We start from the raw sequence: 27,164 nt of genomic DNA on the forward strand, positions 1-27,164 counted from the left end.
AGTTATAGCTCAGGAACGCTTCATCGTATCCCACTGATTCTGAGGTATTTTTTTTTCTCCTTTTTTTTTTTTTGCAGAACCATTTTTTTTTTAGGGGCCGCCTCACATTTGAAGTGAGTTTGGGGGGGGGGTCAATATAACAGAAAATATGTAAAAGTGACACCATTTTAAAAACTGCACCCCCCAAGGTATGCAAAACCACATCAAGAAGTTTATTAACCTTTCAGGTGCTTTGCGAGAATTAAGGCAATGTGGAAGAAGAATAATGAACATTTCATTTTTTTTCATAAAAAGTGACTTTGGAACCAATTTTTTTTTTATATTTTCACAAGGGTATCAGGAAAAAATGGACCACATAATTTCTTGTGCAATTTCTCCTGAGTATGCCAATACCCCGTATGTGGGGTCAGCCACTATTTGGCACATGGCAGGGCTCGGAAGGGAGGGAGCAAGGTTTGACTTTTTGAACGCAAAATTGGCTGAAATCAATGGCGGCGCCATGTCGCGTTTGGAGACCCCCTGATGTACCTAAACAGTGTAACCCCCCCCCCCATTTTAACTCCAACCCTAACCCTAATGCCAACTCTAACCATAACCCTAACACACACCTAACCCTAATCCCAACCATAACCATAATCCCAACCATAGCCCTAACCACAACCCTAACTTAGCAATATCCATCCATCTAACCTCCTGATGAACCATGTGGTGAAACACGTAGAAGTCACATGACATCTGAATGATAAGTACCCCCCTCTGGGTATTTCATTGCTATCATGCTTTATCTGATATCCTGCTGGTGGATTTAGTTTTGGTTCTTTTTTTTATCATTATCATGTTTTATTTGATATCCGACTTGTTCTATATATTAATATGAATTTACAGCCAGTGAATAACACTTATTTATCGTTCTATCTCCACATACTACTATTGCGAAACCCGTTTTTGAGTTCATCAGGGCTTCCTGACGCTGGGGGGTGCTATGCACTTATTTCTCAGAGCGGTTAAAAAGCTTAACTGCTGCCGTTAAAAGGTCATTAAGGGGTTAACAGTGACATTTATTATTAATAATAACTTTATTTACGGTATTTAGAGCCAACATATTCCGCAGCACTTTACTATTATTCGGGGACATATACAGACCGTAAAGACGTCACAAAGTAACACCTAGTTCAGTGGTTACAGTGAGGGTCCTGCTCGCAGGCTTACAATCTGAGGAAATGTAATTTATCTTGTGCAATAAGTCACAATGAAAATGTTGACATGGTATATGTAAAACAAAGTAATTGTTTGCCATTTATTTTCTCTTAAGGACCTTTGAGAACATTTTCATGGACCAGACAAATAATATGTGAGTATAATTTTATGTTCTTTATTCATATATCCTGTTGTCTGAAGTCAGACATCCTGGCCTGTAGGTCCCCATACACATTAGATAAGTCAGTGGAAGTCGCCGATCTCCTAGTCTGTATGTGGGCCTCCTGAAGAGTTTGGCTGGCTGATATGCCGAAGCAGCTAACCCCTTCTCCCCACTGCATGAACGGTCGCTCTGCCAAGCCAGTCATTTTATGTGTATGGGAGAGATATCTGACTGTCATCTGAGGTATATTGATGATTTCAACCAGAACAAACATTCTTTGGGTAAAATTTTACAGCAAACGAGTTTGTGCCGACGGATCAGACTGCCTCCATCTGCAATGAAATTGGCTGTGATTTACTTTTTAATCCAGTAGTTTGTTGAATTAAAGATCTCTGATCCACAAATAATAGTCATATGAAATAATATTCCTGCAAAGATCATTTATTTGGTTGTGCATGTTCAGTATATAGCCATTCACTCGCTACACAGTCTGATTAGAGCCGGAGATCAGTGTGTTTCCATCCATAGAAAGTGTGTAACTATGCTGTGACACTATGAACATGTCGCCTGGCTCCTCTTTTGTCAGTTCATGTAAGCAGGAACAGATTTGAGTTTAGGTAAAACTCATTCTAAAAAAACAAGGACTGTCAGGGACTGTGATGGACATAGAAATCAGAGGGTGTAATAGTTCCCTGAGCAGCCATTGGCCACGTCAAATGGTCACTGATTCAGCTCCCTCTTTGGTATGTGGATTAAAAGTGATTTTATGTGCATCTGCAACACATATGTATTTTGCTGGTACGATGTTTATAGGGACTAAGTCCCATATATAAATGTTTCAGTAGCTGAATTTGCTCTTTGGGTGGGTGAGACTCCCTTTAATAGTTGTTCAATTACCAACCACCTTCTGACTTTGGGGTATGAGCACTTTTTTAATGCAGCTATTAACTTGTTAGCTGCAAAGGAAGCAGAATTGTGTTACAAAGATTTGGATTGCAGGTAGATGTAAATTGTGATCTTTTCAGGTGCTTTTATTGTATTGTTTTATTCCACTAGTGATATATGTGGTGTTCATATATTATTCATCTCACAGGGCCACTGCAGATAGCATTCTGAAATGCTCTTGGACTACCTTCATTTTAGCTAAAGGTAAGACTATTGAAATAAAATGTCATTTTGTTGATTTTGACCATTATAGGCAAATACTTTCTGCTTGTGTAGAAGAATTACATTTCACCCTTCTGTAGTAGGTTTCCCTTTTTATATGCAACTCTCTGTGATAATTTTGCACCTGCAGTATGAAAGAAATACTCATGGAACAGTAATATTAATAATGTCACGTGACTTCACAAGACATAGCGCTGACATTGTGGGAACTATACCAGTCCTGAAGATAATTATTTAACACGCACTAACTGGAAGCTCATCACAGATCCATCAGCACCCTGCGATCACATAACAAGGGCGCCGATGGGTTCTCATGACAGCTGAGGCTCTACAGAAGACCCCCGTGCCTATAAATTTGAATCTGCTGTGAACGCAGGCTCATGGCCGTTGTACTGACGATTGGACAAACTCGGCTTCAAGTCTCCTAAGGGGACTATTAGTCAGCAAAAATTGTGGAAAAAAAAAGAGTTTTAAGACTATAAACATAAAACAAGTTCAAATCAGCCCCATTGAAAATATAACAACAAAAAAAATCAATAAAAACATCAGCTCTAGCTGCAAGAAATAAGCCCTCACCCAGCTCTAGATCTTGAAAAATGAAAACTCTACAGGTCTTGTAAGAAGCCAACATAAGCAAAAAATGTTATTCTTACAAATTTTGTAATTTTTTTTTTCTCACTACTAAAATAAAAAAATCACTATACAGTGGGGAGAAATAAGTATTTAATACACTGCCGATTTTGCAAGTTTTCCCACCTACAAAGAGTGGAGAGGTCTGTAATTTTTATCGTAGGAACTGTACACTTCACCTGTGAGAGACAGAATCTAAAAATCCCCCAGAAAATCACATTTTGAGATTTTTAAATAAATAAATTGCATTTTATTGCATGAAATAAGTATTTAATCACCTACCAACCAGCAAGAATTCTGGCTATCGCAGACCTGTTGTTCTTTAAGAAACCCTCCTGCTCTGCACTCATTACTTGTATTAAGTTCACCTGTTTTAACTCATTACCTGTATGAAATACACCTGTCCACACATTGTCAATCACACTCCAACCTCCCCACCATGGCCAAAACCAAAGAACTGTCTAATAACGCCAGGGACAAAATTGTAGACCTGCACAAGGCTGGGATTGGCCACAGTCCAATAGGCAAGCAGCTTGGAGAACAGTCAACAACTGTCTGCACAATTATAAATGGAAGGAAAACAAGATGACTCTCAATGTTCTTCTGTCTGGGGCTCCATGCAAGATCTCGCCTCGTGGGGTAGGGATGAGTCTAAGAAAGGTCAGGAATTATCCCAGATCTATGCAGAAGGACCTGGTCAATGACCTGACGAGAGCTGGAACCATAGTCTCAAGCATAACTGTTAGTAACACACTACGCTGTCATGGATTAAAATCCTGCAGGACACGTAAGGTCCTCCCTGCTCACGCCAGTACATGTCCAGGCCTGGTTGAAGTTTGCCAATAACCATTTGTATGATCTAGAGGAGCCATGGGAGAAGGTCATGAAGTCAGATGAGACCAAAATAGAACTTTTTGGTATCAACTCAGCTCGCCGTGTTTGGAAAAATAAGAATGAGTGCAACCCCAAAAACACTGACCCAACTGTGAAGCGTGGTAGGGGAAACCTCATACTTTAGCGGTGCTTTTCTGCAAAGGGGACAGGACGAATGCACGTTATTGCCAGGGACAATGGGCATCTACCCTGTTCTTCAAGCTAGAGGAATCCTAGGCTACCCCTATCCCCCAGATTACTCCTGATGGTGGAGACGTCGTGGTCTCGTACTTTATGCTCCTATATTAACACTGAACTGTTTCCTCCCCCACTCAGGGAGGTATGTGACAGAAGTGTATAGGGTAACACAAATCAGACAGACAGGGTAAACAGGCAGATAAAGGAAAACTACAATCATACAAATACACTCACATAACTGTGTGGGAAATAGGGGTGGTGTAGGTGGGACAAACCAAATGGGAGAGGATAAGGAGGAAACCACTCAAATCAAATCCACACAGAAATCTCCTGAAAATCACTCCAAACGACTGCTATGAACACTGAACTTCATAAACTCCAAACCAGGAAGTGGTAAACTATCACTGACAGGGAAGGAAGCCAGAAGGTGGGTTCTTAAAGGCAATCTGTCACCCCCTGGGACGTACATGACCTATTAATATGGGCATACAGGTAATAGAAATGTTACACTAGTCCTACCTGTGTGCCTAATATTAACGGTTTTGTTGTTAAGAAATGTTATATTTTGTCGTTATGCTAATGATTCCTTCCAAAAATCCCTGCCTCCTGTCTTCATTATAATACTACCCCCCTCCCATACACTTCACTTGTGGTGCCGGAATTAAAAATCCATGCCTCTTTTTCTCTTCTATGGGCAGTGCATTCAGGGATCTTCTGGGCAGGTGCCGGCTTCTTCCACTCCAGTGACCTCCAGGCACCTCAGAGCAATGAAAGCCAGAACTGTTAATAGGATGGTGGTCCGTACGAACTACAGCAGGTGTATGAGTCACCGTCTGACCCCACTGTGGTGTGGTATCTCTGTCACCGTGAACATGGTATTAAAGAAAGAAAAAAAAAACAATTGTGGAATTGATCTTTTTTTGCAATTTCACCTCACTTGGAATTTATTTCCTGTTTTCAAGTACACTATATGATAAAATCGATGGTGTCTTTCAAAAGTGAAACTCGTCCTCTAAAAACAAGCCCTCATTCAGCTACACTGAAGGAAAAATAAAAAAGTTATGACCCTTGGAAGAGGGGGAGGAAAGAACTAAGGCTCAAAAATGGAAAATCGGAATGTCATTCATGGGTTAACCCCTTCATGACCACAGCTTTTTTCGGTTTTTCTCTCCCCTTTTTCCCAGACCCAGAACTTTATTTTTCTGTCAATATGGCCATGTGAGGGCTTATTTTTCGTGGGACAAGTTGCACTTTGGAACAACATCATTGGTTTTAACTTGTCGTGTACTAGAAAACGGGAAACAAATTCCAAGTGCGCTGAGATTGCAAAAAAAGTGCAATCCCACACCTGTTTTATTCAGTCGTCATGACAGCACTAACGAGAGAGGGGATCCGCCCTTCAGGGACAGGAAACCTACAGAGATAAAAGGGCGGTACCTCTCTCCCGCATCAGTTGGTTTCCTGTCCCTGACAGGGGACCCTACAGTATGCCTTTAAGAAGAAAGGTGAAGAATGAAGATTTTGACCCAGGTCCGACTCACCGATCCTGGAGGCGGGAGGTCCCCTTCCTCGGTGTTGATCGCGATGCTGGAAGTGCCGCACCACAGAGGGCTGTGGGGGTAGGCAGCAGCAGAGCAGGAGCAGCCTTCAGGGGGAGTGCTGTCTCGTTCGGTGTCCCATCGCCGCAGGTACGGGTAAGTATTATGTGGGAGGCCCTCCTTCTGATAGCGGGTGTTGGTGGCTCCCTTTAGCTGGGGTAGTGCCCTAGAGCCGAGTAGTTTTTTTCAACCAGCACTTATGGTCCGCGCTCGGTGGGCGGCTGCGGCGCGTTGTCGGCGGTGTGGGGTCCCCTCTGGCTTGTGCGCTGCGTGCGGCGTTTGGGGAAGCTGTAGGACGCACCGGAGGTGACGCGCGGAAAGGGGCGGGGCCTGGAGCGGCAGCAAATGTTGACGTGCGGCGCATGCGCAATAGGCCGCGCAAAGGGGGAATAACATGGCGGCGCCCTGTCAGAATTACCGAACACAGCGTTCGTGGCAGTTTTTATCTGAGGAGGGGCTGGATACGACAGCGCTCCCCTGGGGGATAGTGTAAGTATCATTGGTAGTGGTTTTCGTGGAGGAGGGGCCTCCCACATGCGGTAATGTACCGGGCAGTTTATCAGGATTGGCCTGCTGACCCCCATCTGGGGGAGGTACCTTTTGGGGCCGGCTATTTAATGATTCAGCTGCGGCTTCCTCTTGCTTCGCTTCCATTTTTACAATGGAGTCTCAGGAGCAGGATCCGTTGCCTTCAGAGCAACAGTGTCAACCCCTGGAGAAGCCCCATGCAGCGAACACCCAGCGACGTTCTAGTGGCAGTAGTCGTCCTGGAGGTAGAGCTGATCAATCTTCTAAAGCCGGAAAGTCCTCAAGCCGTATGGATGTTGCTTCGGTGGAGAGGGTCCCCCCGCAATCTTCGGTACCACTCAGACACTATAGGGGTAAGTGATCCTCGTGAAAGTTCACTTAGTGATTGTGTCTCCCCTTATTTCCCTTTTCTTACATCAGGGGAAAAAAGCGGTCCTCTAAGTCCAAGCACAAGGAATGTGCAGAATGTGGTATTCCTCTCCCTGACGAATACGTTAAAAAACTATGTGGTCCGTGTATCCAGCGTCTAATAACGGAGGAGACACCCGATTTCACTACTAGTCTAAGACAAATTGTTAGACAAGAGATTAGAAGTTCTTCAAGATCTCAATCTCATAGTAGGGGGCCTAAAATAATAGTCCCTGGATCCCCAAGTTCACGTGAGGACAGTGACTTAGGAGATCTAAAGTCAGAAGCTTCTCACACATCGGTATCCTCCTCGGACACTGAGTACGGACATTCTTGTTTTTCTTTTGACCGGATAGACCGCCTCGTAAAAGCGGTAAATAACACAATTGGAATTGAGCAAACCCTGCCAGAAAAGTCCATGCAAGATGTCATGTTCAAAGGTCTGGACCGTAAATCCCGCAGATGCTTCCCGGTGGTAGAGAAAGTTAGCGCCCTAATTTCCAGAGAATGGAAAAAAACGGAAAGGAAAGGTTCTCTTCCTCCATCCTTTAAACGGAAATATCCATTCGAAGAGTCCGCATCGGCGACGTGGGATAAAGCCCCGAAGCTCGATGCAGCTGTAGCCAAGGCTTCCAAGAAATCCTCTCTACCGTTTGAGGATCTGGGAACTTTAAAAGACCCACTGGACAGGAGGGCAGATGTGTTTCTCAAGGGAGCCTGGGAAACTTCAGCAGGGGCTCTTAGACCATCAATTGCTGCCACCTGCACTGCACGCTCTATGATGGTGTGGTTGGATAGCCTGGAGGATCAGCTAAAAAACAAAACCCCGAGAGACGAAATGTTATCCTCCCTCTCTATGATTCAGGGCGCTGCGGCGTATCTGGCTGATGCTTCAGCGGACTCAGTCAAGTTGGCAGCCAGGTCGGCCGCTCTTTCTAATTCAGCCCGTAGAGCAATCTGGCTGAAATGTTGGCAAGGGGACATGCAGGCCAGATCTAAATTATGCAACATTCCGTGCGAAGGGGCGCACTTATTCGGTCCAGTGTTAGACGAATTATTGGAAAAAGCGGGGGACAGTAAGAAACGTTTTCCCTACCTTGGTAGACCCACTTACAGGCGTGGCACTAATAGGAGGTGGTTTGACCGAACAAGATCAAATAGAGATAAACCCAGATATGATGCCAATAAAAAGAAAGGTAGAGGCTATATGTTTAATTCCTTTCGAGACAACAGGAAGCCACAATGACTGACGGACCGGGTAGGAGGCAGGCTTCTAGCCTTCTATCCGGAGTGGCGTAATATCTCCAATAGCCCGTGGGTCCTAAATATTATTGAAGTTGGGCTAAAATTTGACTTTCAGATCATGCCTAAGGACAGATTTCTTATAACACCGATACGTTCTTCTCCCGCAGAACAACTGGCGTTAAAGACCGAGGTCCACGATCTCCAACAGAAAGGTGTTTTGGTGGAGGTTCCTGAAGTACAAAGGGGTAAAGGATTCTATTCTCCCCTCTTTTTGATTAAAAAACCGGATAATACCTTTCGCACAATCATAAACCTTAAGGGCCTAAATAGGTTTTTGTGGATCCCGTCATTTAAAATGGAGTCGGTCAAAACCGCAATAAAGTTGTTGTTTGACAGGTGTTTTATGGTCGTCTTAGATCTTAAAGACGCATATTACCATGTCCCCATACACGTAGACCACCAGCGTTATTTAAGAGTTGCAGTCCTTTTAGGGGAATCAGTCAAACACTTCCAGTACAGAGCACTTCCCTTTGGTGGTGCAGTGGCCCCTCGGGTATTCGCGAAGATAATGGTAGAGGTTATGGCACACCTCCATGAGCAAGATATTCTCATAGTTCCATATCTGGATGACCTGTTAATAATAGGAAATTCTGAATCACACTGCACGTCCCAACTACACAAAGTAATTGCAACCTTGCAAAGGTTGGGGTGGATAATTAATTTTAAAAAATCGCGGTTGCAGCCTCTAGAGGTTCAAGAATTCCTGGGTCTCATATTGGACTCAAGGTTACAGGAATGCCGTCTACCTGTCGTTAAGTTGGAAAAAATCCAACGACAGATACTTAGAGTGATTAATAATCCATTAATAACATTGAGGGGAGCAATGTCACTGTTAGGCTCACTCACGTCTTGTATCCCGGCAGTACTTTGGGCCCAGTACCACACCAGGGTCCTACAGTGGGAGGTTTTGCACAACACTCGTCTGTTGGGGGGTCGCTTGGATAGTTATTTTTCCTTGTCTGATTCCACTATTCAGTCCTTACATTGGTGGTTACACACTCCAAACCTGCGTAATGGGGTTCCCTGGATAAACCACATATCGCTTGTAATAACCACTGATGCTAGTCCCACGGGATGGGGGGCGCATATGGGCGAATTGTGGGTCCAGGGGGTCTGGTCACACTCCGAACAGAATATGTCATCTAATCTTAAAGAATTATTAGCCGTAGAGCGAGTTCTGAGCCATTTCCTTATATCCTTGCAGGGCCATCACGTCAGGCTATTCTCAGACAATCAGGTAACGGTAGCTTACATTAACCACCAAGGGGGAACCCGATCGAGATCTTTAATGGAGGTATCGGGTCGTATCTTACAGATAGCCGAAAATCATCTACGGTCACTCACTTCACTGCATATAAAAGGGAAACACAACGTCGTAGCCGACTTTCTAAGTCGCAGAAAGCTCGGGCAAGGAGATTGGGTGCTCAATCAGGTCATCTTCGATCAGATCACCCATCGTTGGGGGTGCCCACAGATAGACCTCTTCGCCAACAAAGAAAACAAAAAATGTCGTCGGTTTTGTTCCCTAAACCCCAGAGACAATCCGGAGGCGGTGGATGCCCTCCTAATTCCTTGGCACTTCAAAATAGCCTACGCCTTTCCCCCGTTGAACTTGATCCCGATTGTTCTAAGGAAGATTCGGGAGGACAAAGCTCATGTAATTCTGATAGCTCCGTTCTGGCCCAAGAGGCCGTGGTTTCCTTGGCTGAGGAAAATGTCCATTTCTCAACCGTGGATTCTCCCAGAGCTCCCAGACCTCCTTTCACAGGGTCCAATTCTCCATCCACAAGTGGCCAATTTACACTTGACGGCGTGGGATTTGAAGGGTCATTACTAAAGAAAAAGGGATTTTCAGATGGACTCATTAACACTCTATTAAAGAGCAGAAAAAATTCCACGACAAACATTTATGTTAGAATCTGGAGAAAATTCATGTCGGTTTCAGGATCAGTGATGGGTCAGAAAGCTAATATTCCTAAGATCTTGGAGTTCCTGCAGAGAGGTCTAGAGATGGGGCTAGCTACAAGCACCCTTAGAGTCCAGGTGTCAGCCTTGGGTGCATTGTATAATTGTGGGTTAGCTAAAAATTATTGGATTGCTCGTTTTATTAAAGCAGCAGCTAGGTCAAGACCCATCGTTAAGGAAAGACTAGCCCCATGGGACTTAAACCTGGTCCTTTCAGCGTTAACGGAACCCCCCTTTGAGCCTTTAGAATCTGCTTCTATAAAGACCCTGTCCTTTAAAACAGCTCTCTTGGTTGCTCTTACGTCGGCTAGGAGAGTTAGTGATTTACAGGCCCTCTCTAGACTGACTCCATATATGCAGATTAGAGAAGATAGGGTAGTATTAAGAACCGATCCCCTCTATCTTCCGAAGGTAGCATCAAAGTTCCACAGGCTTCAGGAGATAAATCTCCCCACTTTTTGTCCTAATCCTAAAAACCCAAAGGAACTCAAGCTCCATACTTTAGATGTCAAAAGATGCCTTCTTAAATATATTTCTTTAACAGATCCCTGGAAAAAAGATAATTCCTTGTTTATATCATATCAGGGAGTCAGAAAAGGGTTTAGAGTATCCAAAAACACCTTAGGTAGATGGATTAGGGAGGCAATTTCTCTGGCTTATTCAGCAGGTGGCCTTGAAGTCCCGGAAGGCGTAAGGGCTCATTCCACTCGGGCCATGGCAACTTCCTGGGCGGAGAGATCGGAGGTGTCAATTGAGGACATATGTAAGGCGGCCACATGGTCATCTCCATCTACTTTCTTTAATCATTATAGATTAGATCTTGGTGGCTCCAGCGATCTCACATTTGGTAGAAGGGTGCTGGAAGCAGTTGTCCCTCCCTAATACTCTTTCTCTGTAATTCTCTCGTTAGTGCTGTCATGACGACTGAATAAATACTCAAGCTACTTACCAGGTAGCGGTGTTTTTCAGGAGTCCATGACAGCACTCCTATATTCCCTCCCTTTCTACTGGTATGGTTTTCACCACAATAAGTATATTTTTATATATATAAATTTTCTAAAATTTTAGTCACAAGGTGAATTGTGTTAGATATTTATGTGTTACTAATCAATGGAGGTCCTCTCATGCTCTGTAATCCAACTGATGCTGGAGAGAGGTGCCGCCCTTTTATCTCTGTAGGTTTCCTGTCCCTGAAGGGCGGATCCCCTCTCTCGTTAGTGCTGTCATGGACTCCTGAAAAACACCGCTACCTGGTAAGTAGCGTGAGTATTTTTGTTTGACTTTTTTGCTAGGTTCACTAAATGCTAAAACTGACCTGCCATTTTGATTCTTCAGGTCATTACGAGTTCATAGACACCAAACATGTCTAGGTTATTTTTTATCTAAGAGGTAAAAATAAATTCCAAACTTTGCTTAAAAAAATAAATAAAAAATTGCACAATTTTCCGATACTTGTAGCGTCTCCATTTTTCGTGATCTGGGATCGGATGAGGACTTATTTTTTGGCGCCGAGCTGACGTTTTTAATGATACCATTTTGGTGCAGATACGTTCTTTTGATCGCCCGTTATTGCATTTTAATGCAATGTCGCGGCGACCAAAAAAAGTAATTCTGGCGGTTCAAATTTTTTTTATCGCTACGCCGTTTAGCGATCAGATTAATCCTTTTTTTTATTCATAGATCGGGCGATTCTGAATGTTGCGATACCAAACGTGTATATTTGATTTTTTTTTATTGATATATATATATATATATATATATATATATATATATATATATATATATATATATATATATATATATATATATATATATATACTGCTCAAAAAAATAAAGGGAGCACTTAAATACCACGTCCTAGATATCACTGAATGAAATATTTCAGTTGCAAATCTTTATTCATTACATAGTGGAATGTGTTGAGAATAATAAAACATAAAAATGATCAATGTAAATCAAAATGAATATCCCATGGAGGTCTGGATTTGGAATGATACTCAAAATCAAAGTGGAAAATCAAATTACAGGCTGATCCAACTTCAGTGGAAATGCCTCAAGACAAGGAAATTGTGTTCAGTTGTGTGTGTGTTGCCTCCATGTGCCTGTATGACCTCACTACAACACCTGGGCATGCTCCCGAAGAGGCGGCGGATGGTCCCCTGAGGGATCTCCTCCCAGACCTGGACTAAAGCATACGCCAACCCCTGGACAGTCTGTGGTGCAACGTGACATTGGTTGATGGTGCGAGACATGATGTCCCAGATGTGTTCAATCGGATTCAGGTTTGGGGAAAGGGGGGCCAGTCCATAGCTTCAATGCCTTCATCTTGCAGAACTGCTGACACACTCCAGCCACATGAGGTCTGGCATTGTCCTGCATTAGGAGAAACCCAGGGCCAACTGCACCAGCATATGGTCTCACAATGGGTCTGAGGATCTCATCTCGGTACCTAATGGCAGTCAGGCTACCTCTGGCGAGCACATGGAGGGCTGTGCGGCCCTCCAAAGAAATGCCACCCCACGCCATTACGGACCCACTGCCAAACCGGTCATGCTGAATGATGTTGCAGGCAGTAGATCACTCTCCACGGCATCTCCAGACGCTGTCATGTCTGTCTTTTGTGCTCAGTGTGAACCTGCTTTCATCTGTGAAGAGTACAGGGCGCCAGTGGCGAATTTGCCAATCCTGGTGTTCTGTAGCAAAAGCCAATCGTCCTGCATGGTGTTGGGCTGTGAGCACAACCCCCATCTATGGACTTCGGGCACTCAGACCATCCTCATGGAGTCGGTTTCCAACCTTTTGTGCAGACACATGCACATTTGTGGCCTGCTGGAGGTCATTTTGGAGGGCTCTGGCAGTGCTCCTCCTGTTCCTCCTTGCACAAAGGCTGAGGAAGTGGTCCTGCTGCTGGGTTGTTGCCCTCCTACGGCCCCCTCCACGACTCCTGGTGTACTAGCCTGTCTCCTGGTAGCGCCTCCAGCCTCTGGACACTACGCTGACAGACACAGCAAACCTTCTTGCCACAGCTCACAATGATGTGCCATCCTGAATGAGCTGCACTACCTGGGCCACTTGTGTGGGTTGTAGAGTCCGTCTCATGCTACCATGATCGTGAAAGCACAACCAACATTCAAAAGGGACCAAAACATCAGCCAGAAAGCATTGGTACTGAGATGTCGTCTGTGGTCCCCACCTGCAGAACCACTCCTTTATTTAGTGTGTCTTGATAATTGCCAATAATTTCCATCTGTTGTCTATTCCATTTGCACTACACATTTGAAATTTATTTGTCAAACAGTGTTGCTTCCTAAGTGGACAGTTTGATTTCACAGAAGATTGATTTACTTGGAGTTATATTCTACTATTTGTGTTCCCTTTATTTTTTTGAGCAGTGTGTGTGTGTGTATGTATATGTATGTGTGTGTATGTATGTATATGTGTATGTATATATATATATATATATATATATATATATATATATACACACACATATATATATATACAGGGTGGAGCGCGGTAATTTGCTGATTTGGGAATGAAATAAAAAAATGATCATTAGAAACATTTATTTTATATTTTAATTATACTGAACAGTAATGGGATTTTTAAATTACATGGTTTTAAATAGTGTATCTGGCAAATGTCGACCTTCGCTATCCACACACTGCTGCATACGTTTTCTGAAGTTTTCATGAACTCTAACAAGCATGTCCACTGGTATTCTGCCAATTTCAGCTTCAATATTGTTCCTTAGGTCTTCCAAGGTGTTGGGACGGTTGATATACACCTTAGACTTCAGGTAACCCCAAAGGAAAAAATCGCATGGGGCTAAATCTGGTGAGCGTGCTGGCCAGTTCACATCTCCCCTCAAAGAGATAAGCCGTCCAGGAAACATTTGCCTCAAACAATTCATGGTAACCCTCGCTGTGTGTGCAGTGGCACCATCCTGTTGGAACCATGTATCCTCTAGTTCCATTGCCTCAAGAGCCGGCTGAAAATAATACTGTATCATAGACAAGTACCGTTCGGAGTTCACAGTTATGGCACGACCGTTATCCTGAAAAAAGTAAAGACCAATGATGCCTACTTGTGATATGGCGCACCACACAGTGACGCGGTCCGAATGCAGAGGTCTCTCGTGAACTTCTCTGGGGTTTGTTTCACTCCAGTAACGCATATTTTGTTTGTTTACACACCCACTGAGGTGAAAATGTGCCTCATCAGAAAAAAACACAATTGCGTCACGGGGTATCGTTGCTAACATGTCTTCACAAGAGGTCCGCCGTGTCAAATAGTCCCGTGCTGACAATTGTTGGACCACGCACATTTTATACAGGTGAAAATTCAGTTCATCATGAAGAATCCGGTGGAGAGAACGTCTTGAAATGCCAAGAGCAAATGATTGCTTCCGAGCAGAGCGTTTCGGAGATTGCAGTACTGCTGCTCTAACTCTCTCGATGTTTTGTGGTGTTGTAATCCTTCTCTCAGGTCCCCTTCGTACACATGACACATTCCCTGCTGTTCTGAATGCATTCACCCAATTTACAATTGATTGCCGTCCAGGAACACGTCCGCGTGGAGGAACAGCGAATTGTAAACGAAAAGCACGCTGCACTGCAATGATCGAGTGGGCATTTGAAAAATACGCTTCAACACAAAATGACCTCTCCTCACGTGTCCACTGCATGATGGCAACTGAAAGGCGGAGGAATACAAATCTCCCATCAGCCACTGTAAGCCACACCCACTCTCCCCTCTCTTCGACCGACAGTGCCGCCACAGCATGCAGTGCAAAAAAGCAAATTACTGCGCTCCACCCTGTGTGTGTATGTATGTATATATATATATATATAATATCTACTATATAATTTTCTAAGGGTCACCTCCGACTGTCTGTCTTTCTGTCTGTCACGGATATTCATTGGTCGCGGCCTCTGTCTATCATGGAAATCCAAGTCACTGATTGGTCGCGGCAAAACGGCCGCGACCAATCAGCGACGGGCACAGTCCGGCGGCAAAATGGCCCCTCCTTACTCCCCGCAGTCACTGCCCGGCACCTGCTCCATACTCCCCTCCAGTCAGTGCTCACACAGGGTTAATGGCAGCGGTAACAGACCGTGTTATGCCGCGGGTAATGCACTCCGTTACCGCTGCTGTTAACCCTGTGTGTCCCCAACTTTTTACTATTGATGCTGCCTATGCAGCATCAATAGTAAAAAAAAAATGTAATGTTAAAAATAATAATAAAAAACCTGCTATTCTCACCCTCCGTAGTCCACCGAGCCGCACGCAGCTGCCGCCATCTTCCGTTCCCAGAGATGCAGTGCTAAATTACCCAGAAGACTTAGCGGTCTTGCGAGACCGCTAAGTCTTCTGGGTAATTTCACAATTCATCCTGGGAACGGAAGATGGCAGCTGCCGCGCGCGCATCGCCAGAGCTTCGGTGGATCCCGATGGGTGAGTATATCACTATTTTTTATTTTAGTTATTTTTTTTAACAGGGATATGGTGCCCACACTGCTAAATACTGCGTGGGCTGTGTGATATACTGCGTGGGCTATGCTATATACTACATGGGCAGTGTGATATACTGCGTGGCCTGTGTGTTATACTGCGGGGGCTGTGCTATATACTACTTGGCCTGTGTTATATACTACGTCACCTGTGTTATATACTACGTCACCTGTGTTATATACTGCGTGGCTGATATATACTGCGTCGGCTGTGTTATATAGTACGTGGGCTGTGTTATGTACTGCGTGGCCTGTATTAATGCATAGGGTATTCTAAAATATGTATGTATATAGCAGTCACATAGTATATATTTATATTAACTTTTTATTTTTTTTTTACTTTTGCGATGCTTCAATAGCCTCCATGGGAGGCTAGAAGCTGGCATAGCCTGATCGGCTGTGCTACATAGGAGCGAAGCTCGGATCATTCCTATGTAGCGGAATTACAGGCTTGCTATGAACGCCGACCACAGGGTGGCACTCATAGCAATCCGCCATCAACAACCATAGAGGTCTCAAGGAGACCTCTGGTTGTTATGCCGATGCATCGCTGACCCCCGATCACATGACTGGGTCAGTGATGCGTTCATTTCCGGCCTAATGGCCGGAAGCGCTAGTTATAAGCCGCTGTCAGCGTTTGACAGAGGCATTTAACTAGTTAATAGTGGTGGGTGGATCGCGATTCCACCCGCCGGTATTGCGGGCACATGTCAGCTGTCCAAAACAGCTGACATGTCCTGGCTTTGATGCGGGCTCACCTCAGGAGGCAGCGCCATTTCCAGTCATCGCGCGGTTATCGTGTTATGATGTCCCTGCATATCGCCCCGGGGGTCTTTACCGCCCCGGGGGTCTTTACCACCCCCCCGCATCGGCGATCGCTGTGATTGACTGGTCAATTCTGACCAGCCAATCAGCAATATGCCAACACAGTTAAGAAAAAAACAAACAAACATGTGAAATGCTATCATCGGTGCTGTGTGACACAGCACCAATCACAGCTGTCACAATGGGTTGGGTGATCACGACGTCACTCACCTGATTAACCCCTTTGGCGCTGATTGGCTGAACAATCATTTCTGGCCAATCAGCGCCAAAGAGGTTAATCTAATATATCTAATATCTAAACTAATATCTATTATCTTTGTCTCAGATTTGGTGTGCACAGCAGTTTTTAGCCCCTATGTGTCAGCTGAGTAGAGAATCCATTGGTGCGATCTCCTGCCTCCTTCTCCAGCGTCCTGCTGTGTTGTCTGCTGTGTGACTCGTCTGTGATCACAGCAGCAGCACCTCCCCATCCCTGTTATAGTACCCCCTCTCCATAACCTCCAATTGAAATTTTAGCGCACTTTTTTGCACTTTTTTTCACGATGACTGATGACTGATCTTATTTTAGAGAAGGAAAATAAAATCGTACAGTGTAGTTTCAGAGGGACCCAGGCAACTCTTGCAGCAATCTTTCCCATATGGAGGGCACCCTCCGAAAAGTATCAGCCCTTCATTCCGGATTTCATCGGCAGCTCAGGAATCCAGATTGACACCACTGACCTCACTGAAATTAACTTCTTCAAATTCTTATTCAGTGGTGGCCCAGAAGAACTTGTATGGCCAAAAATTTTTCCCCAAAAATTTCACGACGTCATAAGCCAGATGGATCCCTGTAAATGCAGCAGAGATGATGACATTTTGGGGAATTGTTCTACATATGGGCATAATCTGAAAACCAGAGCTTCGGCAATACTGGATACGGACATGACTTGAGACAATCCAAAAAATTTTGGACTATAGTAATAATGCGCAGTGTCCTTTCTGAGATGATACAAACTTTGGCCATCTATATAAAATTCGGCTAGTGGGTGAACACTTCAGCAGAAAATTTGCTGAGGTGTACGCACCCCAGAGGGACATCGCTATAGATGAATCTCTGGTTCATTTCAAAGGGAGGCTAACATTTCGACAATACCTGCCCAATAAAAGTCCCAGTTACGGAATAAAACTGTACAAACTGTGCGAGAGTACCTCAGGGTGCACACACAGATTTAGGGTCTTCAAGGGTAAGGACACTCAGATTATCCCACGTGAATGCCCCCCGTCCTGGCCATGAGTGGGGAAAATTGTGTGGGAATTTCTGCACCCATTTGTGAATAAGGCTTATTACCTCTACATTCATAACTTTTACACCAGCATCCCACTCTTCAAGACCCTCTCTGCCAGAGGTATAGTTGCATGTGTTACCGTGTGCAAATTTTTTTTAAAAAAAATCAGCGATGCCTTCCTAAGCCGCTAATTGGGCGAGCGCTGAGAAAAGGCGAAAGCAGAGCCCAATGCAGCAGCAACAACATGCTGGTGGTCAAGTATAAGGGCAAAAGGGATGTTCTTATTTTGACCACCAAACACCGTGAAAACAGCTCCCTTGTCCCTGTTTGTGGTACCACAGCACAAGTCCCAAAGCCAGATTGTGTTTTGGATTACAATCGGTACATGGGGGAGTGTAGATCTCTTAGATCCGGTCCTCCAACAATACGGTGCCTTGCGAAAAGCCAAAGTATGGTACAAAAAAATTGGCCGTGCACCTTGTACTGATGGCACTGTACAATGCTTTATTCAGTCGTCATGACAGCACTAACGAGAGAGGGGATCCGCCCTTCAGGGACAGGAAACCTACAGAGATAAAAGGGCGGCACCTCTCTCCCGCATCAGTTGGTTTCCTGTCCCTGACAGGGGACTCTACAGAGGCCTTTTAGAAGAAAGGCGAAGAAGGAAGTTTTGACCCAGGTCCGACTCACCGATCCTGGGAGGCGGGATGGCCCCTTCCCCGGTGTTGATCGCGACGCTGGAGGTGCCGCACCACGGAGGGCTGTGGGAGTAGGCAGCAGCACGGCAGGAGCAGCTTCCAGGGGGAGTGCTGTCTCGAGCGGTGTCCCATCGCCAGGTACAGGTAAGTACTATGTGGGAGGCCCTCCTGAACTGCGATCACCGTCGGTAATTTAGGTGCTCCTCTGGTGGTGGTCCCCTTGGCGGGCACATCGCTTCGGCGACATGAGAGAGATCGGTGCCCCTGCGGTCGGCTCTGGTGTACGGCAGCGCTAGCGTTTCCCCTCTGGCACCGGCGTTCTAAGCGGACAGGCGCTGCGTTCGGCGTCCCGGAAGCGTTGCACCGGAGGTGACGCGTGTGAAGGGGCGGGGCTTAGTGCGGCAGCATGCGATGACGCCCGGCGCAGGCGCAGTGCGTCTCACTGGTGAAAAAACATGGCGGCGCCCGTCGGTCTCCCCTGAATAGACTGCGGGGGTTTTTTCGTTTGGTAGTTGCGGCGGTGCTTCCTGGCTGACAGTGGGAGGGCCATTGCCGGCGGTCTCGGGGGGAGGAGGGGCCTCCCACATGCCGTGTTGTACCAGGCAGTTCACCAGGATTGGCCGGCTGACCCCCATCTGGGGGAGGTACCTTTAGGGGGCCGGCTACTTAATGATTCAGTGGTGGCTTCCTCTTGCTTCATATCCTTTGGTGCAATGGAGTCTCAGGAGCAGGATCCGTTGCCTTCTGAGCAACAGTGTCAACCCCTGGAGAAGCCCCATGCAGCAAACACCCAGCGACGTTCTAGTGGCAGTAGTCGTCCTGGAGGTAGAGCTGATCAATCTTCTAAAGCCGGAAAGTCCTCAAACCGGATGGATATTGCTTCGGTGGAGAGGGTCCCCCCGCAATCTTCGGTACCACTCAGACACTATAGGGGTAAGTGATCCTCGTGAAAGTTCACTTAGTGATTTGTGTCCCCCCTTATTTCCCTTTCTCACATCAGGGAAGGAAGCGGTCCTCTAAATCCAAGCACAAGGAATGTGCAGAATGTGGTATTCCTCTCCCAGACGAATACGTTAAAAAACTATGTGGTCCGTGTATACAGCGTCTAATAGTGGAGGAGACACCAGATTTCGCTACTAGTCTAAGACAAATTGTTAGACAAGAGATTAGAAGTTGTTCAAGATCTCAATCTCAGAGTAGGGGGTCTAAAATAATAGACCCTGGATCCCCAAGTTCACGTGAGGACAGTGACTTAGGAGATCTAAAGTCAGAAGCCTCTCACACTTCGGTATCCTCCTCGGACACTGAGTACGGACATTCTTGTTTTTCTTTTGACCGGATAGACCGCCTCGTTAAAGCGGTAAATAACACAATTGGAATTGAGCAGACGCCGCCAGAAAAATCCATGCAAGATGTCATGTTCAAAGGTCTGGACCGTAAATCCCGCCGATGCTTTCCGGTGGTAGAGAAAGTTAGCGCCCTAATTTCCAGAGAATGGAAAAAAACGGAAAGGAAAGGTTCTCTTCCTCCATCCTTTAAACGGAAGTATCCATTCGAAGAGTCCGCATCGGCGACGTGGGATAAAGCCCCAAAGCTCGATGCAGCTGTAGCCAAGGCTTCCAAAAAAACCTCTCTACCGTTTGAGGATCTGGGGACTTTAAAAGACCCACTGGACAGGAGGGCAGATGTGTTTCTCAAGGGTGCCTGGGAAACTTCAGCAGGGGCTCTCAGACCGTCAATTGCTGCCACCTGTACAGCACGCTCTATGATGGTGTGGTTGGATAGCCTGGAGGATCAGCTGAAAAACAAAACCCCGAGAGATGAAATGTTATCCTCCCTCTCTATGATTCAGGGGGCTGCGGCTTATCTTGCCGACGCGTCAGCGGACTCAGTTAAATTGGCAGCCAGGTCGGCCGCACTCTCTAATTCGGCCCGTAGAGCAATCTGGCTGAAATGTTGGCAAGGGGACATGCAGGCCAGATCCAAATTATGCAACATTCCGTGCGAAGGGGAGCACTTATTCGGTCCGGTCCTAGACGAATTATTAGAAAAAGCGGGGGATAGTAAGAAACGTTTTCCCTACCTCGGTAGACCCACTTACAGACGAGGCACTAATAGGAGGTGGTTTGACCGAACAAGACCAAATAGAGAAAAACCCAGATATGACGCCAATAAAAAGAAAGGTAGAGGCTATATGTTTAATTCCTTTAGAGACAACAGGAAGCCACAATGACTGGCGGACCGGGTAGGAGGCAGGCTTCTATCCGGCGTGGCGTAATATTTCCAATAGCCCGTGGGTCCTGAGCATTGTTGAAGCTGGACTAAAGTTTGACTTTCAGATCACTCCTAATGACAGATTTCTAGTAACACCGGTGCGTTCTTCTTCCGCAGAACAGCTGGCATTAGAGACTGAGGTCCAGGAACTCCAACAGAAAGGCGTTTTGGTGGAGGTTCCTGAAGTACAAAGGGGTAAAGGATTCTATTCTCCCCTCTTTTTGATTAAAAAGCCAGATAATACCTTTCGCACAATTATAAACCTTAAAGGCCTAAATAGGTTTTTGTGGATCCCATCATTTAAAATGGAGTCGGTCAAGTCTGCAATAAAGTTATTGTTTGACAGGTGTTTTATGGTCGTCTTAGATCTTAAAGACGCATATTATCACGTCCCCATACACGTAGACCACCAGTGTTATTTAAGAGTTGCAGTCCTCTTAGGGGATTCGATAAAACACTTCCAATACAGAGCACTCCCCTTTGGTGTTGCAGTGGCCCCTCGGGTGTTCACGAAGATAATGGTGGAGGTTATGGCACATCTCCATGAGCAGGATATTCTCATAGTTCCATATCTCGATGATCTATTAATAATAGGAAACTCTGAATCACACTGCACGTCCCAACTACACAAAGTAATTGCAGCCTTGCAAAGGTTGGGGTGGATAATTAATTTTAAGAAATCGCGGTTACAGTCTCTAGAGGTTCAAGAATTCCTGGGTCTCATATTGGACTCAAGGTTACAGGAATGCCGTCTACCTGACATTAAGTTGGAAAAAATCCAACGACAAATACTTAGAGTGATTGATAATCCGGTAATAACATTGAGGGGAGCAATGTCACTGTTAGGCTCACTCACATCGTGTATCCCGGCGGTACTTTGGGCCCAGTACCACACCAGAGTCCTACAGTGGGAGGTTTTGTACAACACTCGTCTGTTAGAGGGTCGCTTGGATAGTTCTTTTTCCTTGTCTGATTCCGCTATTCAGTCGTTACGTTGGTGGTTACACGCTCCAAACCTACGTAATGGGGTTCCCTGGATAAACCACATATCGCGAGTAATAACCACAGATGCTAGTCCCACGGGATGGGGGGCGCATATGGGCGAGATGTGGGTCCAGGGGGTTTGGTCACCCTCCGAACAGAATTTGTCATCTAACCTTAAAGAGTTGTTAGCCGTAGAACGAGCTCTGAGCCATTTCCTTATATCCTTACAGGGCCATCACGTCAGGCTATTCTCAGACAATCAGGTAACGGTAGCTTACATTAACCACCAAGGGGGAACCCGATCCAGATCTTTAATGGAGGTATCGGGTCGTATCTTACAGATAGCCGAAAATCATCTACGGTCACTCACATCACTGCATATAAAAGGGAAACACAACGTCGTAGCCGACTTTCTAAGTCGCAGGAAGCTCGGGCAAGGAGATTGGGTGCTCAATCAGGTCATCTTCGATCAGATCACCCATCGTTGGGGGTACCCACAGATAGACCTCTTCGCCAACAAAGAAAACAAAAAATGTCGTCGGTTTTGTTCCCTAAACCCCAGAGACAATCCGGAAGCGGTGGATGCCCTCCTAATCCCTTGGCACTTCAATATAGCCTACGCCTTTCCCCCGTTGAACTTGATCCCGATTGTTCTCAGGAAGATTCGGGAGGACAAAGCTCATGTAATTCTGATAGCTCCGTTCTGGCCCAAGAGGCTGTGGTTTCCTTGGCTGAGGAAAATGTCCATTTCTCAACCGTGGATTCTCCCAGAACTCCCAGACCTCCTCTCACAGGGTCCAATCTTCCATCCACGAGTGGCCAGTTTACATCTGACGGCGTGGGATTTGAAGGGTCATTGCTAAAGAAAAAGGGATTTTCAGATGGACTTATTAATACCCTATTAAAAAGCAGGAAAGATTCCACGACGAATATTTATGTTAGAATCTGGAGAAAATTCCTTTCGGTTTCAGGATCAGTTATGAGTCAGAAAGCTAATATTCCAAAAATCTTGGAGTTCCTGCAGAGAGGCCTAGAGATGGGGCTAGCTACAAGCACCCTTAGAGTCCAGGTTTCAGCCTTAGGCGCATTGTATAATTGTGGATTAGCTAAAAATTATTGGATTGCACGTTTTATTAAAGCGGCGGCTAGATCAAGACCCATCGTTAAGAAAAGACTAGCCCCGTGGGACTTAAACCTAGTCCTCTCAGCGTTAACGGAACCCCCCTTTGAGCCTTTAGAATCTGCTTCTATAAAAATCCTGTCCTTAAAAACAGCTCTTTTGATTGCTCTTACGTCGGCTAGGCGAGTTAGTGATTTACAGGCCCTCTCTAGACTGACTCCATATATGCAGATTAGAGAAGATAGAGTAGTATTAAGAACTGATCCCCTCTATCTTCCGAAGGTAGCGTCAAAGTTCCACAGGCTTCAGGAGATAAATCTTCCCACTTTTTGTCCTAATCCTAAAAACCACAAGGAACTCAAACTCCATACATTGGATGTCAAAAGATGCCTTCTTAAATATATTTCTTTAACAGATCCCTGGAAATAAGATAATTCCTTGTTTATATCCTATCAGGGAGTCAAGAAAGGGTTTAGAGTATCCAAAAACACCTTAGGTAGATGGATTAGGGAGGCAATTTCTCTGGCTTATTCAGCAGGTGGCCTAGAAGTCCCGGAAGGCGTAAAGGCTCATTCCACTCGTGCCATGGCGACTTCCTGGGCAGAGAGATCGGAGGTGTCGATTGAGGATATATGTAAGGCGGCCACATGGTCATCTCCATCTACTTTCTTTAATCATTATAGATTAGATCTTGGTAGCTCCAGCGATCTCACATTTGGTAGAAGGGTGCTGGAAGCAGTAGTCCCGCCCTAATACTCTTTTCTCTGTAATTCTCTCGTTAGTGCTGTCATGACGACTGAATAAATACTCAAGCTACTTACCAGGTAGCGGTGTTTTTCAGGAGTCCATGACAGCACTCCTATATTCCCTCCCTTTCTACTGGTATGGGTTTCATCACGATAAGTATATTCTCATGTAGGTTAATTTTCTACAAAATTTAGTGTCAAGGTGAAATGTGTTAGATATTTATGTGTTACTAATCAATGGAGGTCCTCTCATGCTCTGTAATCCAACTGATGCTGGAGAGAGGTGCCGCCCTTTTATCTCTGTAGGTTTCCTGTCCCTGAAGGGCGGATCCCCTCTCTCGTTAGTGCTGTCATGGACTCCTGAAAAACACCGCTACCTGGTAAGTAGCTTGAGTATTTTGTGCTGTTCCCATCTGCAGGCAATGCGGGGACCTTCCTTCAGTTTCAGAAAGAAGTCATCAAGGCCCTAATGTGTGACACTCAGGGTGGGGAGGGTCCCAGTACTTCTGAAACTGATAGTGCCCGTATTGTCCCAGGTCAACATTTCCCAGGAGAGGTTCCCCAAACAGCGAAGAAGGAAAGATCACAAAATGGGTGTAGTTTTCAAAATGTTGTCACTTGTGGGAGATTTCCACTGTTTAGGCACACTAGGGGCTCTGTAAATGTGACATGACGCCCGCAGACCATTCCATCAAAGTCTGCAATCCAAAATATCACTCCTTTCCCTCCGAGCCCTGCTGTGCACCCAAACAGTGGTTTTCCCCCATATATGGGGCATTGGCGTACTCAGGAGAAATTGCACAACAACTTTAGTGGTCCATTTTCCACTTTTATCCTTGTGACAATAAAAAAAAATCGTTGCTTATAGATCATTTTTTTCTGTAAAAAGTGGTTTTTTTTTTTAGTTTTTTTTAATTTTCACGCCTCTACGTTCTAAACTTGTGAAGCACCTGGGGGTTTAAAGTGCTCACCACACAGCTAGATAACTTTCTTGAAGAGTCTAGTTTCCAAAATGGCATCACTTGTTGGGGTTTTCCAATGTTTAGGCGCAACAGGGGCTCTTCAAACACAACATGGCATCTGCTCTTAATTCCAGACAATTTTGTGTTCAGAAAGTCAACAGGTGCTCTTTCCCTTCCGAGCCCTGCCTTGTGCCCAAACAGTGGTTTTCCCCCACATATGGGGTATCTGGGTACTCAGAAGAAATTGCACAACATCTTTTGTGGTCCATTTTCTCCTTTTACCTTTGTGAAAATAAAAAAATCATTGCTGAAATACAGTGCCTTGTGAAAGTATTCTGCTCTCTGGAACTTTTCAACCTTATCCCACATATCACCACATATCATGCTTCAAACAGAAAGCTACCAAATGTGAATTTTTGGTGAAGAATCAACAACAAGTGGAACACAATTGGATAAGTGAAGATAGGCCTGGGGGGGGTTCCTGTGGGGATGATGGTCTATATGGACATAATAAAAGACATTATATAATTCTAACGTATATACCGTTACACGATATGCTAAGGGAGGAGCGTGAGCTGTATTTTTGGGGAGGGGAGTGGGGGGGTTTAATGCCGGGGTTGTTGTTGGGGAAATTCGGAACTATTTGTATTGATGTCTAATGCTTATTGTAATTTTATATTTAATAAAAACCTATTTGAGTTAAAAAAACAAGCAAACAAACAAAAAAACATACAAAGCACTTACTAAAGATATAGAGGTACATAAGGAAGGCTAAGAATGTACAAGCCAAATGGAAATAGGACACTGACGAAAGCATACACCCAAAGACAGCATGCAACAATCTCCAGCTGTAACTACTATCTGCAATTCAGCATAGCGACACCAAGGAGCTAGGAAGTAAAACTTTGTCTGGCAAGGAAGAGAAGGTCTGGCCAGCTTTTATAGCCAGAGGAAATTACCATGTCAGGAACAGCTGTGTGATTGAGCTGCAAGTTTCTAACCAGCATAGAAAGAGTCATTAACCTCTTCAGCAACGCAGTGAAATCCATTTAAAATGAAACACAAACACACATGCTAAAAAGAAGACCTGCGATTCACAAGGGAATCTTCTAACGTCAGATCTCCCAAGAGGACATGACCCAATCGTGACACCCCTTTATTGTGTGATGAGAGAACGTGTCACTATTACAGACCTGTTAAAATACTGCCAGCAATTTATAACTTTATTGAATTTTTCTAGAGGGTGCGGATGCACGCCGTAAATATCCCCCCACAGTGCCAAACCTCGCATAAAAAATGAAAGCTCTAAAAAATGGTTGACTGGTGTGTTATCACCATTCTCCAGCTGTAAAAGGGATCATACACTTTACAACTGCCCTGAAATAGTAGATACAGACTGCATCACAATATCTTTTTGAGAGCTTTTGATTGGTTGAGAGTAGGGATGGGCAAACCTGAATGGTAAAGTTCAGGGTATCGAACCCCGAACATTGACTTCTGTTCACGTTCAGCACCCGACTAAAGTTTGTTGAAAGGCTTCACAGCCAATCAACAAGTGTTCAGGCTGTGGGAACTTCCCACAGCCTTACTGACGTCACTGCAGTTCAAAGCCGCTGTGTGACAGTGTGGGAAACGGTGGCTTTTACTGGCGGTAATCTTACTGAAATCACCGCAAGTCACAGCGCTGCTGAATCACATGCCGTCTCTGAGGACAGTGTGTGAACTAGTCACCTGACTGGCACCTCTAATAAATGAAAAAAACGTTGTGGGTTCCCACCTATTTTTAATAAACAGCTAAGGGAAAGTAGATAGCTTCGTGCTGCTGATATTAATAGGCTGGGAATGTCCAAGGTTATTGGGCCTTTCCCAACCTAGAAATATCAGCCTGCAGACTGCAATTCTGGTGCTTAGCCCTGTTGTTGTGGCAATTGGGGTACCGGTAATTGGTTTTGGAGTAGTAATGGAGAGGTGTCAGTCAGACACCCCTATTACTAACCCAGTAGTACAAATAAATAAACACACACACCAAAAGGTGTGTATAATAAAAGGTCTTTTTCTTGTCTTGCAGATTGGGTTAGGGACTTATATACAGGATTATAGAATGCTATATATCAGCCCTGAAAGGTGGTGGTCATATCTCATAACAGTGAAACCTGGTGACAGTTTTCCTAAACATAAAACAACCCCAATTAACTTAAAAGCAATTTATATTCACATACTGGAGAATCACCGTTTTAGTGAGGTCGGGGCTATGTCTACCGATACTTCCACTGTTCAGAATTGAAAAAAAATGACCTGGTCACAAAGGTAAAAACAGGTTGAAATGGGGGAGAAGAAATTAAAAAATTCTTGACTCTGGTAAATTATAAGCTTAACCCCTTCCTGGCATGCGCTGTACTAGTACTGCTCTGTGGAAATTGCTTTCCCACAAACTGCAATATTAGTACAGCGCACCGATCGCTGAGTGCCGTGGCGATCGGGTGCAGGTGTCAGCTGTATGTGACTGATCGTGGGCATTTAACCCCCTCTGATGCCGCTGTCAGTAGTGACAGCAGCGTAAAGAAGCATTGCACAGGGAGTGAGCTCCCTGCGCGCTTCCATCAGAACAACGCGATGTGATCGCATTGGCCTGATGGTCTCCATGGAGACCCCTAGCACCAAAATGGCCGCGAGGTCTTCCTGGTCCTCCACATTTTGCGTTCGGCGGGCACATCAAAACGCTGCACGGGGACGCATCCGCAT

General features: G+C 45.1%; 1 protein-coding gene across 1 annotated transcript in view; it reads left to right on the forward strand.

Moving 5' to 3' along the window:
- The window catches only part of RB1 (RB transcriptional corepressor 1), a 373,697-nt gene that overhangs the window by 76,421 nt on the left and 270,112 nt on the right, over positions 1-27,164 (forward strand). Inside the window, exons 5-6 of the mRNA XM_077297418.1 lie at positions 1,313-1,351; positions 2,454-2,509. Of these exons, the coding sequence (XP_077153533.1) occupies positions 1,313-1,351; positions 2,454-2,509 (95 nt within the window). The remainder of the gene's footprint in view (positions 1-1,312; positions 1,352-2,453; positions 2,510-27,164) is intronic.

Source organism: Ranitomeya variabilis, chromosome 3, assembly GCF_051348905.1.
Source record: "Ranitomeya variabilis isolate aRanVar5 chromosome 3, aRanVar5.hap1, whole genome shotgun sequence".
Lineage (NCBI taxonomy): Eukaryota > Metazoa > Chordata > Amphibia > Anura > Dendrobatidae > Ranitomeya > Ranitomeya variabilis.